The following is a 20,259-nucleotide window of genomic DNA, read 5'->3' as shown; positions in this document are numbered from 1 at the left end:
TGTATTCATAGGAAGTTTTCAGGGCTCTGAGCCTTGCCTAGATGCAATAGCAGAATATAGCGCAGGTGGTAACTTTAGGCTCTTCCTTCTAATTACAAAGATTTGTCACAGGTGAGGGACATTAAAACAAGTTTATTCTTACCCCAGCATTAATTTTTAGAACAAAGCATGAACAACAACAGCAGGGGATTATAAAGTAGGAGTGAAAATACTGACGGTTATTTTTCAGACAGAAAAAAAGCCACTTCATTTTTAAAGCAAGAATGGAAGAAGAAATGTGCTCCCATAAGGTTTAGAAACCACCGAACTGTGTGAGGGGTGGGGAGAAAGTGAGTTTATACAAATGAGCTTTTTGTCCCAAGGAGGCATCCCTAAAACAGATTTTTTCTTTCTTTCCCTATCTGGAGAGATTATTCTAGCTCTTCCTTTTGGTAGTCCCTGCCAAACTGCTGCAGTACTGAGAATGAGTCATGGATGAGTTCCTTAAGGAAATGCTATTGTCTCTCCCCCCCTCTTATTGATCACTACAGAGGTGGGAAGATCGTAGGCCTGATGGTCCTTTCCCCTCTCTGGATAACAGAGATCCATTTTGGATCTTTCCCTATGTGCTTCTTGGCCCATTCATTTTCTCACTGACTGTGAGACATGTCTGAAGCTGCAGAGCACAGATTTGGGCCTATAACCTTTATGTCTATTTGGATCAAACTTCTCTTTTCTCTCATGTTCCCTTTTCTCTGTCTCGACACCAAGAGACAGATTCATCTGCAATAAATTTGACTTCTTTAAATTTTATTTTTCAGGCTCTTTTAAATGGAAAGAATTTTCTGTGTGACATGATTACAGAATTATGTTTCCTCGTGTTTTTATTGTTGTCATTATTGGAAACTGTGTCCTGTGCCTGTAAGCTGTTTAGAGGCATTCTTGTCATGATATTTCAGAGTCAGCTGAGAGTGATGTGAACTAAAGTGTACAAGGCCTTAGCGTTTTGGATACTTGGCATCTAGTTTAGGAAAATCCTCACCTTTCTTGGCTCAGTAGTTCTCCACCAGTGTGTTGCTCATGATACAGGGGTATCATATGCCGGATAAGGACGGTAATATGCTTGTTTATTCAACCTTGATATGGCCACACTTGAGAATATATAGATTTCAGCATCTCATTATGCTAATGACAGATAAATGAGAGAGAATCCAGAGAAGAGCAACAAACATGATAAAAGGATTAGAAGATCTAACCTTGATGAGAGGTTATGGGAATTTAACATTGCAGCTTGAAGAAAAGGAGACTGAGTGGAGGATATGATAAGAGTCCACAAATATTTGAGAGGTAGTAAGATAAAGGAAGAAGAGGGATTATCTCCGGTGCTTGAAGCAGCATAACAAGGAACAGTGCTTGAACTAGTAAGAATGTAGGTTAAACCAGTTCTGCTTGGCATGTGGATCGAGAAAGACACGAAATCCCTGGGGCAGACCAGAGTTCCTCTTGCTCTGCCTGCTGCCATACGACATAGTTGGAAGTATACGGACTAGAAACACCAGACTACTTTTCCATTTCTCCAAGCAGCCAGGGAGATTGAGAGCCCAAGAGAGAGAGGAGAAACAGCCCAGCTCAATGGGAGTGGGTCACACTGATGGGGTGTCAGACCAGTCCAGGGAGCATAGGCTCAGAAGAGGAGCTTTGAGCGGTGGGAGAAATGCAAGATTCTGTGTGATAGGGCCCAGTTCCAGAACCCCACTTACAACTCTAGGAGACTCCTTAGTTTGGGGTAAAGTTCCTGTTCCAGGAAAAGAGTTTATTCCAACGACCAGTAAAGTCCCTTGGAAAAAACGCCCTTAGCCTTTTGGGCTGCTTACTCAGAAAACAAGGTTTACAATGGTAAACAAAATAATACAATTTGGTCCCTCCCAGTGAGGAAGCAGACCATTATTTCTCTCTAAAGCAGCAGCCACTTTCTGTCCAGGTTTCCCATTTACATCTGTTCCTAGTAATTGGGTCTAGTTCCCATGCTTTGAACATTTGAGGGAACTACTCTGGGTCATAAGGTTCCACTCACTGAGGCAGGCATTGCATGCTTCTACAAAGGGTAGTGGAATGTGGGGGAACTGTGACCTTGAGGGCACATTTTTTGGGTTCCAAGTGGTCTATCCAACCAACACACCCTGAATCACCTCTGACTGTCCAGTGTAAACAAGCTACTGTGGGTAAAGCAATGAGCAGCTCCTGGAATACCATCTTCCCTCCCTACTTCCTTATACAATTGATGGTCCCTAATACATCAGAGCTACAAGATCAGGAGGCAGCTTTTTAGCTCAAGATTTGGATCTCCGCTCTTTCAACACACAACTCAGCTACAAAGCTCCTTGGGGCAGGGACTATTTCTTAGTTCTGTGCCCAGCACAGTGGAGTCCAGGTCCATGATAGGCTCACTGGTGCTACGGTAATACAAATTATAAATAATCATAATAATTAGTGTGCATGTGTCCCAGGGCACCAGAACTACCAGTCAATGCTCTCCACCTTATGCGTCATGTAGCATGGGGGGAACAGTGTTAGGAAGCAATGTAGGGTGGGGAACAAAACCCAATAATGAAGAAAAAAAAGAGAGAAAATAAAATTTGGGGAGAGGAGAAGACAGAAGGAAAGAGAAAGGAGGCAGAAAAGGAGGAGGGCTGAAGAGAGAGAGGGAATCATCAGAAAGGAGTAGGCAGAGCATTTGTACTAGAGTGTGGTGTGAGGAGGTGGAGTGGGAGAGCCTATTCACCAAACTATTCCTCTGACCAAAGAAATCTTGGGAACCACAGAAACAGGCCTTGCCATGCACCCTGAAAATCAACAAACTTGTGCTCTGTTGGATCAAGGGGACAATACAGTTCCAGAGTCACCGGCCCCCCACTAACTTTATTATGAGCTTTCATAGAGCACTTTTCATCAGTAGATCTCAAAGCACTTTACAAAGGAGGTCACTATCATCCCCATTTGAGAGATGGGAAACTGAGGCAAAGGGAAGTAACTGGCTCGCCCAAGCTTACTCAGCAGGCCAGTAGTAGAGCCAGAAATAGAACATAGGTCTCCTGAGCCCCAATCCAGTGCTCTATCTGCCAGATCACACTACCTCTCATAGTGTACAAATCTGGGAATTATCGGCATGAGTGTCCTAGCTGATCTCTATTATGGTGCAATTGCATGACAAAAAAGCTCGTCCCCAAAGTACACAGTTGAAGTCTATGATTCCATAGTAATTTTTACTAATTTAATGATGTGCAATTTTAATTCAGTTTAACCTGATGGGCTCTGTATTAATTCCAGGTACAGGACTTTATATTCAAGCATCAGGGGAATGCCCTTGCATTTGAAATCTATTCAAATGATTGGTCAGTTTTTTCAAGGGTTATTCTCAAAACTCGTTTTTTCTGTGGCTCTTTGGGCTTGTTGTTCTATTACATTTTTATATTTTTCTTGTGTGGCACTGTAATGTTTGTGAATGTCATGTTATAAGTCAGTCAATAATAATAGTTTGCAAATCCTTTAAAACATTAAATGAATAAAATTGGCATTACTAGTAGTCAGTGTCACTTACTTGTTTATACTTTTTTTCTTTAGGAATGCTGTCTCTGCAGTTTGAGAGGTGGTGCACTCAAGCAAACTACGGACAAGAAGTAAGTGATGGATACACTGAGATCAGTCTCGTTAGTTTTAAACTTCATTCACATACATATTTACACAAAGAGAACTTCCAAATATATTTACTTGACAGTGTCCCCTTCAGTGGAATGGCTTAACATCCAGGGCCCACTGAAGACACAGAATCGAGCCTCTAGCATTTTGTGAACACATTTACGTGCTTACAATAAACATTTGTTTTATTATTTGAACATTCTTAACTATTCTAAAGTCTGCTCTGCTAGTCACTGTATAAAGGAAGCAAATGAAAGCTCATTTGTCATTGTTTGCATGGGCAAGCCTTATCACACATTCAAATGTATTTTCTTCTTTAGTACTGGAATTTTGTGATTACAGCAGTTAATATGGCATCTGTGAACTTTTGACAGATATAAGGATGTCATTAACAAATTAATCTTTCTGAATCCTTTTAGTGGTTCTGGATCTTGAGGTGATTTGCTTTATTGCACTTCATTTTATAGTGGACTCCCAAAAATGGTACTGTAGCTGACATTATGCCATCAATAAGACTAATATTTATTTTACATGGTGATGATAAAATGAAGCACAGTGCATCAGATATTCTTGGGAGATGAACAAATACTAAAGCACAACTTTTTCCATTTCATGTCCAGTTGTATAACAACCTACTATTCATTTTGAATCTTTGCTTGGCATAATTCATGCAACATTTCATGAGTTAAACCTGACTTTTTTCATGAAAACCCTTCTATGGCCAAAGAGAATCTAGCAGAGTGATACAAGATCATCTGGCCCAAACTTACTTTATCCTGGCTCCAGTTCTATTCAAACATTTTTATTAATGACTTGGATAATGGAGTGGAGAGTAAGCTTATAAAATGTGCAGATGACACCAAACTGGGAGAGAGAGTTGCAACCACTTTGGAGGATTATAGTTCAAAACAACCTTGACAAAGTGCAAAGTATTACTCTTAGGGAGGAAAAATCAAATGCACAACTACTAAATGGGGAATAACTGACATCGGGGTTCTCACAACAAATTTTTGGTGGCCTCAGAGTGCGATCACCAACTCTTGCTGGTGGCCACTCTGACAATTTTCCCTAAAATACTTACGGTACTTAACTTTAGGAAAAACAAATAAATATGCACATACACATGTCCAAATCATTGTAATTTATTTATGTAGGGTTTTTGCAGGCTCAATAATAAAAATAATGTTTAGTTGTTTCTATTCTTTTCTGGACCTAAACAGAATAGAAACAAAATCAGTACTTGGTCCTGCTAGTGAAGGCAGGGGGCTGGACTCGATGACCGTTCAAGGTCCCTTCCAGTTCTATGAGATAAGTATATCTCCATATATTAAAAGAAGGCTGAGGGGGCACCTGATAAGTCTTCAGAGATGTTAAGGGCTGTTGTAGAGAGGATGGTGATCAATTGTTCTACATGTCCACTGAAGGTAGGACAAGAAGTAATGAGCTTAGTCTGCAGCAAGAGAAATTTCGGGTCGATATTAGGAAAAACTTTCTAACTCTAAGGAGTAGTTAAGCTCCGGAATAGGCTTCCAAGGGAGGTTGTGGAATCCCCATCTTTGGAGGTTTTCAAGAACAGGTTAGACAAACCCCTGTCAGGGGTGTTCTAGGTTTTCTTGGTCCTGCTTCAGTGCAGGGGGCTGGACTAGATGACTTCTCAAGGTCCCTTCAAGCTCTACATTTCTATGAGTCTTTTTCTATAATTTTAGATCTGTTTTAAACTGAATTTTCATTTATCACTTGCTTTTCTGACTAAGGTGTTGACAGGTGTAAACAGATTAACAAATAAACTAACAGAAACTGCAAAAAGATGTCACCTAAATAGAATGCAATATTGTCTTTGTCTCAGGCACGGGGGAAGAAAGACAAGGTACAAGGGATGTGATTTAATTAGGCCACAACTTTAACAACTGAATTAATCTGGGAAATATATATTGCAGTAACTCATACGTTGCAGGTCATGATTCCTTCTTTAATCATTTCCACCTGTTGGGGAGCTGAAAGTGAGCCTCCCACCCCTGCCCAGCTGGTTCCCAGCTCATTGCTTGGGACCCACTCCACTACCTTCACCTCATATCAGGGTTAAGGGATTGGGGAAAGCGGGTTGTCTCTTTGTTGTACCAGACATAGGGAGCCCCAGCTCCAGTCCCCAGCCAACCTGCTAAATTGTGACAACATGAGCTGTGCCTCCTGATCTACTCCACCAGGTCCATGAGCTGCTGTGTGGAAGATTAAAAAAAAAATCCTGCCCCTGCTAATCTGTCAGTGAGAGAAAAATTCTTTCTCAGTCCCCAAAAAAGCAACTAACTGAAGTCCAGAGCAGACCAAAAAACCCCAGTCCTATGCTAATCCCCTGGGAGGGAAGGCTCAAGCTAGAAGGACAGAGCTTATAAACCCTCCTCCAGCCACTCAGAGGCCAGTGGCTTACCTGAGTCCCACCAGCCTGCCCACTAGCTCAGGTGATGCTTTCCTCCCCTCTTGGCTAGCCCATTCCAAACCCTTGTGGAAGGGGAGACCCTAAATAGACCCATTAACCCAGTGGTTCCCAAACTTGTTCCACCACTTGTTCAGGGAAAGCCCCTGGCGGGCCAGGCCAGTTTGTTTACCTGCCATGTCCACAGGTTCAGCCGATCGCAGCTCCCAGTGCCCGTGGTTTGCTGCTCCAGGCCAATGGGGGTTGTGGGAAGCGGTGGCCAGTATGTCCCTCGGCCCGCACCACTTCCTGCAGCTCCCATTGGCCTGGAGAGGCGAACCGCGGCCACTGGGGGCTGCTATCGGCCGAACCTGCGGACGCAGCAGGTAAACAAACCGGCCTGGCCCGCCAGGGGCTTTCCCTCCACAAGTGGTGGAACAAGTTTGGGAACCACTGCATTAACCATTTTTCCCTGCCAGTCCAGAAATTGCCTCCATGACTTTGGGACTGCGGGAGTTACATTTGATGTCTGATGCTGAGAGTTCATACACAGCAGGTTTGAAAACACCGAGATCCCTTTTGTGCACAGTTTCTTAAAAGTATTTTAAAAATTCATATGTCACTGGTTTTAGTTTTTGGAGGAAACTGCCACCATGCATGCTGTAAAAAGGGTTATCATGCCCATAATCGGAAACTTTGCATTCTATCCCACTGTTGGTCCATTAAAAATTGTGAAATAATAGCTCTCTACAACAAGCCTCAACTTCTGTCTCCTTGTCCATATAATAAATTACATTGCTATGAACCTTTGACCACCTCACCTCCACTCTGTCCATAGATTCATCTTCTCCTGGACATGATCTACCATTCCAAACCTATAAGCAGCTTCAAAACAACCTGCTCCTGCCAATCTGGCAGTGTGTATATTTTTTCTGCTTCATATAGAATCTACCCCCCACCCATATATACTGATTTGAGGTGCAGGTTGGGCACTATACAGTTGTGATAGACTGAAGGACTAACGAACCAGGAATAGTAGGGGAGTGAGAGCTTTACCCCATCGGTGAGCTGTGAATCCCTTTGTTCAGTGGAATACCACACTTGTTTTGAGCCCCTGGTAGCTTACGAGAGGTTAGACCATAAAGCTCTGACATGATGATTTATAGAAGAGCTACTTTATTTATAACTTTTCTCTCTCCCCAAGGCTTGTATAGTTAGCTACCTGATATTAAGGCACTCTGGCTTTACAGGCAGGTGGTTATGAAAAAAAGTTTTAATAAAAAATATTAAAACTCAAACAATATTTCTATAAACTGTGGCGTGACCATCTGTTATCCAGGAGGGTGTGGGGTCGTCTAAAGTCTTTATTGGGCCTCATTTGGGATGGCCTGCATAAATTTCTCATCTCTACATCACTTGGACTACTGCTCTCATTTCATACTCCTGCCAATCACACTTTCATACCACACAACACTTTTATCTATTTTATATTTATACTGCACTTTTCTGGATATTTTTCTTAAATCTGAATGACTAAAATAGCATTATTATGGTGCAGGAGGGAGGAATGGTTCCCCGTTTGGTCTCTTCCCCGCCCTTGTGGACCGTTTCAGGTCTTTGTTTCCTGCATACCTCAGGGAGATCTGCAAGAATTGGAGCAGAGTAAGTGTATGGAGCTGGAAGGGGCAGTGCAGTAGGAGGGCACTGGGGGCAGTGAAGAAGGAGAGAGTCATAGAAATGTAGGGCTGGAAGGGACCTCAAGTGGTCCTACCTGTGCTGAGGCAGGATTATTCCTAGACCATCACTGACAGGTGTTTGTCTAATCTCCAGTTACGGGGCTTCCACAACCTCCCTTGGCAACCCATTCCAAGTGCTTAACAATCCTTATAGTTAGGGAAATTATCTTAATATCTACCTAAATTTCCCTTGCTGCAAACTAACCTGATTACTTCTTGGTGGACATGGAGAATAATTGATCACTGTCCTCTTTAGAACAATCTTTTACATATTTATCATATTGTGACGGGTTGGATCACAGAAACCCCCCTGGGAGCTGCCAACTGATGTGCCAAGACTACCGCTGCTCCTGTTTTTCCTGCCAGCTCAGGACCCCAGCACCCTGTCTTGCTGAGCCAGACACTCCCGTCTGCTCCAACAAAGACCCAGCGTCTGAATTACTTGCCCCAAAGCTGCAGGTTTACCTGAAGGCAGCTCACAGAAGTGCACTTGTCTTTGGCGCTCAGATGCCCAACCCCCAATGGGGTCTAAACCCAAATAAATCCTTTTTACCCTGTATAAAGCTTATGCAGGATAAACTCATAAATTGTTCGCCCTCTATAACACTGATAGAGAGAGATGCACAGTTGTTTGCTCCCCCCAGGTATTAATACATACTCTGAGTTAATTAATAAGTAAAAAGTGCTTTTATTAAATACAGAAAGTAGGATTTAAGTGATTCCAAGTAGTAACAGACAGAACAAAGTCAGTCACCAAGCAAAATAAAATAAAATAAAATGTGCAAATCTATGTCTAATCAAAGTGAATACAGATAAGATCCTCACCACTTCCAGAATGCTCCCTTTTACAGACTAATCTCCTTTTAGCCTGGGTCCAGCAATCACTCACGCCCCTTTGTTTTAGTTTCTTCCAAGTATCCTGGAGGGTGGAGAGGCTCCCTCTTTAGCCAGCTGAAGACAAAATGTAGGCGTCTCCCAGGGGTTTAAATAGACTTTCTCTTCTGGATAGACACCCCTCCCTCCCTCTGTGTAGAATCCAGTCCCAAAATGGAGATTCAGAATCACATGGGCAAGTCACACGCCCATGCATGACTCAGGACTTGCAGGTAGCAGCCATTACCCACATGCTACTTTGAACGTTCTCAGGTAGACTTCTTATGTGAATTGGAGTCTTCCAAGCTCTTTGTCTGCTAAGTGCTTCCTGATTGAGCACGTAACTTGCACATTCCTTTCCCAAAAAGTGACCAATGTTCTAACTGAGGCTACTTAGAAATCAAGCAAGTATACAGCCAATGTTCATAACTTTGAACACACAAATGGTACCTACATACAACTAGGATAAACATAACCAGTAGATCATAACCTTTACATAGATGTGTTACATGGCATATGTAGCAAAACTCTATTCCAGTTATATCATACATACATTTATAACCCCCCCCCAATAAAGCCTTATGGGGTACACTGTCACACATATGCCCCCCTCAGTTTTCTCATTTCTAGACTATATAACAATGCATAGTGAGGGGCAGCGGATTTGAGGACGGTGTAGAAGAGCAGACATTAGAATCGAGGAGTGGAGGTATTCTCCCTCCTTCAAATTGTGGAAGGTTCATTACTTTCTTCCCTCCTGCTCTAACTGCAAGCCTTAGGGGAAGTCACCAAGGACTTCACCAAACCCAGTGAACCTTATTTGACTCTGAATACGCCAAAGTAGATTTGTTAGCCAACTGTGAATTTCCAGACAGACTCATGTTTAAATTTAACACAGTTTCCTGGGTGTTTTTTGTGCTAGTTATGATGTTCTTACCTGGTTTTTACCAGTTAGTTACTAACATATACTCTCAATCTTAGTGTCATCATCACAAAGGTTTGGGAGTTTTTTGTTTGGCTGTCTGTCTATATTTTGAACCACTACTTGGAGAATCAGGCAGTAACTCAGACTGGCAGATATTCTGTTCAGATGCAGCATACTCTTGTCCCACTCAGCTGACTTCCTGCAGTTGCAGTGAGGTGTGTTTTGGTGAGTCCTTAGTCATGAGGAGCTGTGATCCCAGATGTTGCTTTCTCCAATCACAAGGGTCCAACTCAGAGATGAGGGCAAAGACATCCCCAAGAGCATTCCATCCCGCTGTTTGTGCAATTGTGTCAAATTCTGAGAGGGTGATAATGCTGCAGTTTCATTCTGTTCTAACTCTGTGTCTGTTTGCCTGGCAACACAGAATCCTGACAGTGTAGCTGGGTACTGTGCTTTGGTAGCTGAGTGTGAGTGTCAATATGGGGGTTGACTAAAAATACCCACTTACATCTAATTAGGGTTAATCCAAAGTGCTGTAGTTTAAACTGTAAATTGTACAAATGACATATTGTCTAGGCTATACCTACAAACATGCTGGCACCACTACAAAAGCTTTGTACTCTGTAAAACAAGTGAAAATACTTGAAAGGGTATTTAAAATAGATTTGTGTTAACATAAGGATTTTTTTCTCTAATGTTGAAACAGTACATTTCTGGCAAATAGTTTCAAAACTAGATTGCTGCATCTTATTAAAAAATGTGGTGACTAGTTTGCCTCATACATGTAAGTGGTATTGGAGTGGCAGAAAAGGCATATGGTATATTGTATTGCCATCACTTTTCCAGCATAATACACTTATTTTGTTGTGCTGATCTTTCTATCTGAAATAAACCAGTTTTTTAGGTATCTGTCTAATGCTACTTAAAATTAAAGCTTAAAGATAAACACTGTCAATCGACCTTGCATTTTGACCTTTTAGTTGTTGTTGCAGCTCATAAAATAAAGCAAAGAAATGTAATAGGGAAGGACTAGATGGTTGGTTTTATTTGAGGGGTGCACTGTTTTTAATGATCACATTTCTGTACAATTTTTTGGTGTTATTGACTTGCAACTTTTCGCAGGTGGGCACATGTGATGTGCGCAATCGCAATTCCAGAAGTCAGATTTGGTAATGTCACAGAGAGGACGCCAGTAGACACTAGGAGAATACCTCTGCAGAGATTAAAATTGGTGAGTAGTAAGGCTCCAACCTGCTGGTGTTTTGAAATATATACAAAAATCTCATCTCTGGTTAGGTACATTCACATACATTTCAGGGGGAAATTTAAATAAACAAAATGTCAGTTAAAAGAGAGACTTTGCTAAGGATTGTCCTATTGTTTTTCACGTATTATGATAATTTAGGTATTTTAATTCTTCAGCCTAGTTCTGGGTTACAACCTTGGGTAAGGAGCCTTTGCCATAGCGATAAGGAAGGAGAAACAATGAGCGTTTTCAATCACTCTCCTAATACTACTGTGACTGCTCATTGAGGATACTGCTGAAACTAATCAACCAGAATATCTCAGAAGTCTTATTTGTGTTGTATATTCATGAGGGTCCCCTCCCCCCCCAGGGAGCCATTTATGAAGTTAAAATGATGAGACATGGTGGTCTCATGGTATTTTTACCATCCGAGAATTGAGGAATGTGCACAGACCAGATTGCACATTATATTGGACTAATAAATGGCTCCCTGAGGCCTCGAAAAAGCAAGTGAGAAATATAAACACAAAAGCTCGAACTACAAATGCTCAAACCCATCCATAGCCTTAGATAATCCTTCCATCCAGCAGAAAGTCCCATGCACTAATGAGAAACCTACAAAAGCGTTTGTTAAATCAAAGAGCATTTTCCTTGTTGGGTTAGACCTAAATGACTTAATTTATCAGACTATGCTTCAGTATGACACAGACTTCCTCTGACAAAAGGAAAGTGATCCCCTGCCCAGTGTAAAAGAAAAGAAAAGTTTGGGAAACAACCCCATCTGTTCTCTTTATCCACACCAAATGTTACGGAAAAAATGCTTATTGATATACTTAACCTTGAGCTACCCTTTCCTTGCTGTAACATTGTGAACTGTTAATTGTTAATTTTAATTCATTGTGCTTTATATTTTGTAACTATTTTTAATTTTGAACTGCAGCTTAACCATTCTTAAAATGGAGGCATGTCTGACAGTTGCTCTTTGTTCACTGAGATTTCTCAAGTCTTTGTGGGCTTTATAGACTAACTGTAATGCATATTGAACATTTCCCTACACCTTTTTGGCTCCATTATACAATCTGTTACAGAGAAACTCTGGCTTGAACACTCTTTATCTAACATATGAAATATTCCCAAATGCTGTTTCAGCCTGTCCTTCTAGTATATTTTTTGGAAAACCAGAAAGATGGTCAATGCCCCATTGTCCTCCCCTCCCAATTTTCCTGCATCTGAAGTCAGACTTTCTTATTTCAGTACATGGCAATGTAGCCCTATTGTATATGGGCTCTCACTGTGTGAGAGAAGGCTCTCGAAATCTCATTTTTAACCTACAATGACTGTTCAATTTGCTTGTCAGCCTCAAATTCTCATTAATCTGAATATATGAACACAGGAATCACTGGATATGAACATAATGCTCTCATACTTTTGAGGAACCTACACAGTCACAGATATGATGACAATAACTTGGTTGGTGATTCTTAATTGAGGGTTTGTTTTCTTGAGACTCTAGAAATGATTACCGGTAATTTGCCACGCATTGTGGGGATAAATAACCCCTATATATGAAGTTCCCTCTTCTGATGAGCTGCCTGTGGCTTAAACCACAGAATAGGTCCATTTCTGTTCAAAATCTTCATCAATGATTTAGATTATGGCATAGAGAGTATACCTATAAAGTTTGTGGATGATACCAAGCTGGGAGGGGGGTTGCAAGTGCTTAGAACGATAGGATTAAAATTCAAAATGAGCTGGACAAACTGGAGACATTGTCTGGAGTAAATAGGATTAAATTAAGGACAAATGCAAAGTACTCCACTTAGGAAGGAACAATCAGTTGCACACATACAAAATGAGAAATGACTGCCTAGGATGAAGTACTGTAGAAAAGGGGTCATAGTGGACCACAAGCTAAATGTGAGTCAACAGTGCAACACTGTTGCAAAAAAAGCAAACATCATTCTGGGATGTATTAGCAGGAGTGTTGTAAGCAAGACACAAGAAGTAATTATTCTGCTCTACTCTGCAGTGATTAGGCCTCAACTGGAGTATTGTGTCCAGTTCTGAGCACCACATTTCAGGAAAGATGTGAACAAATTGGAGAAACTCCAGAGAAGAGCAACAAAAATGATTAAAGGTCTAGAAAACATGATCTATGAGGGATGATTGAAAAAATTGGGTTTGTTTAGTCTGGAAAAGAGAAGACTGAGAGGGGACATGATGACCGTTTTCAAATATATAAAAGGTTGTTACAAGGAAGAGGGAGAAGAATTGTTCTTCTTAACCTCTGAGGATAGGACAAGAAGCAGTGGGCTTAAATTGCAGCAAGGGAGGTTTAGGTTTGACATTAGGAAAAACTTCCTGTCAGGGAATGGTCTAGATAATACTTAGTCCTGGCATGAGTGCAGGGGACTGGACTAGATGACCTCTTGAGGTTCCCTTCCAGTCTTGTGATTCTATGATCAAGGCAAAAGGCCTCCCAGGACTACCTAGCATGCAATAGCACAGCTTCTGCTCCATCCTTAAAGAGGATACACCTTTTACTCCTCTCTGTAGCCAGCCTCGATGTGACTGTATTGTACCTCCATTCTCCCCAATATCATTCCTTCAGTGACCCTAGCCTTGCACTCATGTGTATAGAAGGCTGAGATTGTGCCTGTCAGGTACTTTGGTACCAGATATGGACTAGTCACAGATCCTGCTTATACACACCACATGTGTTCATCATAAGATCCTTAATGCTCTGCTGGTATGGCGGAGGTTGAAATACGCTATTTTACACACAGTGGCACCTAGTATAATACAGTTTAGCATTCCATTACATCTCCCCATTTAAGTTCTCCATTACTGCCATTTAAAATGTTTACACTATCATGCTCTCTTTGAAGTTCAGTACGTTGTTAAGTGTCTCTGAATCGTACTGGTTTTCTAATTACACAGTCCGAATGCATAACAATTTGATTATCTGGCATGTTGCAATGACTGGCAATGGTCGGTTTGGAACCTTTGAGTTATCATCATCTTGTTCTGCATCTGGCATCTTTGAGGAACAAACTATAGATATTGATGGTTTCTGTTAAACTCTCCACTGTCGGACTTGATCACATATGATCCGGGCACTCAATTTTTTTCTTTGACGAGTGGAGTTGTCCATCCCTTTTCTCCATCCAATTTGACACAAACACAGTCACCAGGTTCTAGACCTGGCAGTTCTTTGAGTGACATCTGTTGTAAAAGTGTTCATAAAGCTATTTTAGTCTTTTTATCTAACTTAGCTATTCTCTTCATGCCTGGCCACTTTGGAGATAACTCAGAATTACTGTTTCAATCTTGGAAAAGAACTATCTGCCCATCAGGAGTTGTGCTGGACTACATCCAATAGCTGCTATTGGTGTTGATCTGTAACTCAGAAGAGCAAGGAATGGATCTTCCTGCTACTGGATTTTCTTGGCTGTCTATACAGCTCTTTCAGCCTCTCCATGCACTTGTGGGTAACTGGGATTGCTACAAATATGATCAAAACCATATTTTGTTCAGAATTACTTAAATTTTTCTGCAGTGAATTGTGGTTTGTTGTCAGTCCTAGTTATCCTGGAATACTGAAGTGAGGGAAAAATGCGTTTGTTTCTTGACACTGCAACATGTTTTGTCTTTCAAGTACCTGAAAAAATAGTCCACGATGACGAGGTAGTGATGTCCTCTGAATATGCATTAATTTGTAGCTTATATCTTCCTACCTCTCTGGTAGAGGTGTTTATACACTATATGGTTCTGCATTGTTTCTTAAATTAAGATGTACTGGATCACCTTTCAAAAGTCCAGTATCATCAAATCCTCTGAGTTTTCACCTTTCTCACTAGGCCCACTCCTGTTGCTACGCTGTGACTTAGAAAGTTGTTGGTCTTTCCAGGGCCGGTGCAACCATTTAGGCGACCTAGGAGGTCGCCTAGGGCTCTAGGATTTGGGGGGGCGCCATTTTCTTTGGCAGCGACCATGGCGGCCGGATCTTCGGCCGCCCCGGTCGCCCCCGGGATTTAGGTGGAGGGAGCTGGGGCAGGGGAGCGCCACCTGCAGTAAGTAAGGGGGGAACTCCCCGCCCCAGGTCACCCCTGCCCCGCCTCCTCCCCGAGTACGCCGTGGCTGCTTCACTTCTCCTGCCTCCCGCCTTGCAGCGCCTAAGTTGATTGGCGCCGTAAGCCTGGGAGGTGGGAGAAGTGAAGCAGCCACGGCGTGCTCTGGGAGGAGGCGGGGCAGGGGTGAGCTGCTTCACTTCTCCTGCCTCCCAGGCTTGCGGCACCAATCAGCTTAGGCACCGCAAGCCTGGGAGGCAAGAGAAGTGAAGCAGTGACGGTGTGCTCAGGGTGCTCGTGCTTGTGCACGGATCAGGGATGAGCTGGGGTGTGGGGGTGCCTCAGGGCGGAGGGTGGGGAGCTGTCGCAAGGGGGGCGCCTCAGGGCGGAGGCGGGGAGGGTGCCTCAGGGCGGGGGCACGGGATGGGAGGAGGGCGCAAGGTGGAAGTTTCGCCTAGGGCACGAAACATCCTTGCACCGGCCCTGCGTCTTTGATCCTTTGATCTCATGCACTCTCAATGCAAAGCTTTTGTCTTTGTAAGTTCTTTCTATGGTGAACTGGCCCATGCAATTCAGAATACCTTCAGTGCTAGTCAGAGCTGTGACTTCAGCTCTGGGAGGGGTTGAAAGTGATTATAAGTCCCTTCTGAGATGCTTGTGACCTCAGTGCCTGAGTCAGTTTTAAAGTCAATAGTCTTGCCTTGAATATTCAGTTTCATTCTCCAGGCAGGCTCTATGTCATCTCAAGTGATAGATCCCAGAAACAATGGCTCCTGATTGTCTGTAATATGAGCCCACTCCCTGACTGCTTTGGTGCACCAAACTACTGCAAAATATCTATATTTCATGCATTTATTATACCATGTGCCTCTGGCTGGACTTGTGTCATCTCTTGGGATATGACTTTTTCACATTTTGTGTATGTAGGCTGGAATTAGTCCCTCTTAGCCTAGGAGTTCTCTCTCCTTGCCTCAGGGGTTTTATGATAATGACTTTTAACATTCAAGGGTCCATTTAGCGTTTCTAAGCTAGTTTCAGGTTTTTCAAATTGCTCCTGCCTTTTGTTCTGTCATTTGACATATTCTGACTGCTTTGCTCTCTGCATAGCTAGGGCTAGGGTTAAATCTCTCTTCAGTTGTAGTTGCTCTGAAAATTTTCTCTGTTAAGCCAATAACCAACCTATCTCTGATATATTCATGTTTTGCATCTCCAATGTTTTCAGCCAATGTATGCATAGCCCTTATAAAACATTCATCATTTCCCCCTGGTTCTTGAATTCTCTGGTGAAAACATACTCTTTCATAAAACACATTTCTCTGGGGTATAAAGTATGCATCAAACATAGCCAGAACCCTTTCATAGTCATCTTTGTGACTGTTTTCAGTGAAGTCAAAGGATTTAAAAATACTCTGCTTGCTTCCCCAAAGCATAAATTAAAGAAGATACCTATATATCTCCAATATCTTTGCGGAGTTTGTTTGCAATTTGAAATTTTACAAAATATTGCTTCCAGTCTGTCTATTCTGAAGATCTGTCAAAACTGAAGTCCTCTGGGGCATTGCAAAGTGGCATGTTGATGAGATTCTGTAAGCCTTGTTGCTGTTTTCCTTCTGTTTCTGTTCTTACTTAGGTATATGGAAGGCTGAGATTGTGGCTAGCCCTTTTGTAAGGGTATGAGGATGTTTATGCCTTTTCCCTGCCTTTCATACCCATGTAGGGCCAAGGCATGTTCTGGCCCAAAAAAACATAAGACAGGCATTTCAACTACCAAATGTCTCTGTCAAGTTATAGTTTGTGATCTTCACCACTATCATAGGCAGCTTCAGGCCTGGTCAGGACCTAGGTGTTGCAGGCAGTGGTTAAAAATGTGTGAGACTTACAATGAAACTGTGACAATCTCACCTTGTTACAGATTTCATACTAATCCCAAAATTTATTTATTTGTGGTAGTGCCCACGATATACATTTTAGGTACTTTCCAAACACTTCAGAGGGATAGTCCCTGCTCTGAGGAGCACACAGTCAAAGGACAAATAAGTAGACAAAGGTCATGGGAAGGGGAATAATCATCATAGGCAGTTTAAATGCTATTTATATACAAGTGACCTTGTCTCGCTATAGGTAGCATGTCAGAAGTGGGTCTTCAAGAGGGACTTAAATGTGGACAAGGTAAAAGCCTTGCAGATGAGCTCAGGGATGTCATATAATGCATAGAATGCTTCACGGAGGAAGGCACAAAAGTGAACATGGGAGAATTTGACAGATGGGGAGACCCAGGTTGGGAACTTTGGAAAGGGGGATTGGGAATGAGGGGAACATGGGGTTTGACAGAAGAAGGAGGGGCAGATTTATTTATAGCTTTGAAGATGGTGTCAGCTTGGACCAGGTTAGTGAGCTGGGGTGAAGTCTATAGCAGAACGGGGCCTATTTGTGGTTTCCTGTGGAACCCAAGCATAATTAATGGGATCTCATGGTTTCAGTCCAAAAAGGCAAAACTTGACGGTTTTGGCTCAGTGTAGCTTTGGGTTTGGGTCCATTTGAAACCTAAATCACAGAGTGAAACTCAGGTGGAAACTCCTGCCAACTGTTATACAAAAGATATTTTCCTTGGCGCCTTAATTTTACATAGCTCTATGTAATAGAAACAGATGGTGAATTCCTGACCCCATTGAAGTCAATAGCAAAACTCCCACTGACTTTAATGGGGCCAGGATTTCACTCAGAGTGCTTAAATATACTCTGTAGTTTCAAAAGAATGTTATTACTTTGTTTGGGCCTGAAAAAAGAAATACAGTCACGTTCCATAGCAGAGTGAAGAAATCCTTGGAGGTATGAAGCCAAACTGACCTCTCAAATACACACACACAATTCCCATGGATATCCTGGGATTTGGCCCATAAATGTAAATCAACAGGAATACTGGATCTGATTCTCATTACGTTAAGGCCTGTTTACAGTGCCAGGGTGATGTCTTAATGTAAATGAGAATCAGGCTCACTGTGTTTAAATGTTTCATCTGAAATCAAAGTAACAGTTAAAATGTAATCATTAGCCCTCTTTTACTAAGCCGATATATTTAAAACATCTTCTCTAAAATCGTCTCTGAATAGTATATGATGAACTCATTAGCAAAATGCATTATCTACCTTTGTTACAATCCAAGCTTTAAAATGCTTGGATAATATAGATTGAGTTTGTCCCAACAGGCAGTGGCTGCAATGCTGTACTGAAATGTGAACATAATATGCCTTTGTTTCTTTATCTGTAGCGCTTCCTATTATTTTTACATTTGAAATCCTATTTCCCCAACAAAATAGAGGTAGAAAATGAGTTTTTCAATAGTTGAAGTTGCCCTTGGGCTTTCAGTGACCTCAAATTTGTATTTGACAAGTGAACTGAGAATAAGCGCAAGTGTACTCTGAGTGAGGAACATTTTGAAAAGAAATTTACACTGTGATGATGACTGATCTACAAGCCTTTCAGTATCTGGCTGATGCTGTAGCATTTTGTTTAGAAGCCTATACACTTTAAAATTTTCACCTGAAGGCAAATAATAGTGAGCTTGAAAGCCAAAGATTATAGTTTTGAAAGGTACATCAATTCTGAAAATATAGAGGTTTCACTGTGGTAAGCCAAACGAAGAGTGGAATCAAGGGAAAAATGTGTTTGAGCTTTTAAAAGAATGGGCAGGTGTTCTCTTACCTATCCTTCTGTTTTAATAGGAGAATCTAAAAATAAAATTAAATACATTTGCAGATATTGCTTGTCTTCTTTGTTCAAGTTTTGCAGTAGAATTCATTTGTTAAACTGAAATGGAACTGTGGAACTACTGCACTGTATTTCTGAAAGACTAAAGAAATACTCGACTGTGTTGTCATGTAAAGAAGTATTAATTACCTCACAGCATTTCCAAAAATATTGCTAGAGGGGCAATGAAGGAAAGTCATTGTATTATACTTTAACTTATACACTGACTGGTTCACGTGCTCACATTTTTGAAGAAAGAGAGAGGAAAATAGGCAAAGAGATGGAGACTTGAGCTTGTTTAATCACATGTCCAAATTGTTTTAACATTGTAATTTAAATAGCTTTAAATAGCACAGACACTTTTTCTAATTAAAACAATGTTAAAATACAGATGATACAATAATTGATCAACCTACTGCAATTTATAACACCAATTAAAATGTACAGATTCATTAAAATCATGTGCAAAACACAATGTAGTGTACATATTTATGTTACTACCATTGTAAGATTTTTAATAAGTGTGATATAAAAATGTGCATTACCAGCTGTATAGTACTTACTGTCAGAATGATTTGATACAATGAATAGATCCTATTGCAAACTGTCAAATTTGTACATTGCTGTAATACTGAACCATAAAAACCTTTTGAATGGAATGGAAAATGTTAGATGGGCATGACTACATATAATACTTTTTGAAGACTGGAGGTATCTGTAATAGTGAAAGCAGAATGCTTAAAAAGTTAACTAGTTGCTGTAAATTTCCCTTTAATACAAAGAGAATAACCTCTTTGCAAAAGGAAATTGATTTTCACTTTAAAAAGTTTTTAAAAACAATTTTAGGTTTTGAATCATTAAAAATATTCATGGCAAGAACCGTTTTCTGTTCAAAGCAGGCCTTTGCAACTATGCAGTTGAGAAATTCAATTCATAAATTGAAGTTGCTCCCACAACTTTCACTTGGCTATGTTGCTGTGATGGGGAGCTCCATCATCACTAGTCTGGCACCTCCTGCTGGTTCCTCTAGGGATTATCTCATCCGGTTGACGCCCCTTCCCCTGGTTCTCACTCTGTTGCGCTCTTTGGTCTACAGCCCCTCTCTCACTCCAGGAACTGCAGTATACTCTTCATGACTCAGCCCCCTGGCCAGGCACTCAGCGTCCCCCCCCCCTTCCAGGGTACAGTCCTTCAAAGTCTCTGTCACTCCCAGGCAGTCTTCCAGTTCACTGCCCCGCCAGTGCCACTTCCCCAGTAGCAGGTAGGGGATCCCAGGTCAGCCCTCCAGTTTGGGTGCCAGCCCAGGGACCCTACAACACGCAGCCAAAGTCTGTTCAGTCCCCAGCCTAGGTGCTTACTCCTTGTGCTGCTTCCTACCCCAGCACTCCCCCCTCTCTGGGGTTTGCTGGCCTCTCTACTCCTGCCTCCCAGGGAGCAAACGTGGGCTACTTCTCTCTGTAGCCCCCAATATACCTCCCTTCTCCCAGGGGATGACTGCAGACTACCTTCCTCCTCTCAACTTCCTGGGTTTATGGAAGCGCTGCCTGTTCCTACACAGGTGAGCTTCCCCTAATGAG

At 41.8% G+C, this 20,259-nt stretch overlaps 1 protein-coding gene and 1 long non-coding RNA gene across 11 annotated transcripts in view; one reads left to right on the top strand and one right to left on the bottom strand.

The window, feature by feature from the left end:
- Window positions 1-20,259, top strand: part of KDM4C (lysine demethylase 4C) — a 415,762-nt gene that overhangs the window by 296,132 nt on the left and 99,371 nt on the right. For 6 of the 7 annotated variants that reach the window (XM_039544302.1, XM_039544301.1, XM_039544303.1 and 3 more), the window contains 2 exons: window positions 3,601-3,656; window positions 10,742-10,850. In XM_039544302.1, coding sequence (XP_039400236.1) covers window positions 3,601-3,656; window positions 10,742-10,850 — 165 coding nt within the window. Of the gene's footprint in view, window positions 1-3,600; window positions 3,657-10,741; window positions 10,851-14,221; window positions 14,308-20,259 lie in introns of those variants that run through there. The other variant, XM_039544307.1, reaches the window with a different exon arrangement.
- Window positions 1-20,259, bottom strand: part of LOC120407935 — a 98,778-nt gene that overhangs the window by 54,065 nt on the left and 24,454 nt on the right. For 3 of the 4 annotated variants that reach the window (XR_005600338.1, XR_005600339.1, XR_005600340.1), the window contains exon 4: window positions 3,578-3,643. This is a non-coding gene — a long non-coding RNA (uncharacterized LOC120407935). Of the gene's footprint in view, window positions 1-3,577; window positions 3,644-9,631; window positions 9,951-20,259 lie in introns of those variants that run through there. The other variant, XR_005600341.1, reaches the window with a different exon arrangement.

The sequence above is a fragment of the Mauremys reevesii genome, linkage group 6, assembly GCF_016161935.1.
Source record: "Mauremys reevesii isolate NIE-2019 linkage group 6, ASM1616193v1, whole genome shotgun sequence".
Lineage (NCBI taxonomy): Eukaryota > Metazoa > Chordata > Testudines > Geoemydidae > Mauremys > Mauremys reevesii.
The sequence above is the reverse complement of the archived record's forward strand: the minus strand, read 5'-3'. Positions and strand labels throughout refer to the sequence as shown.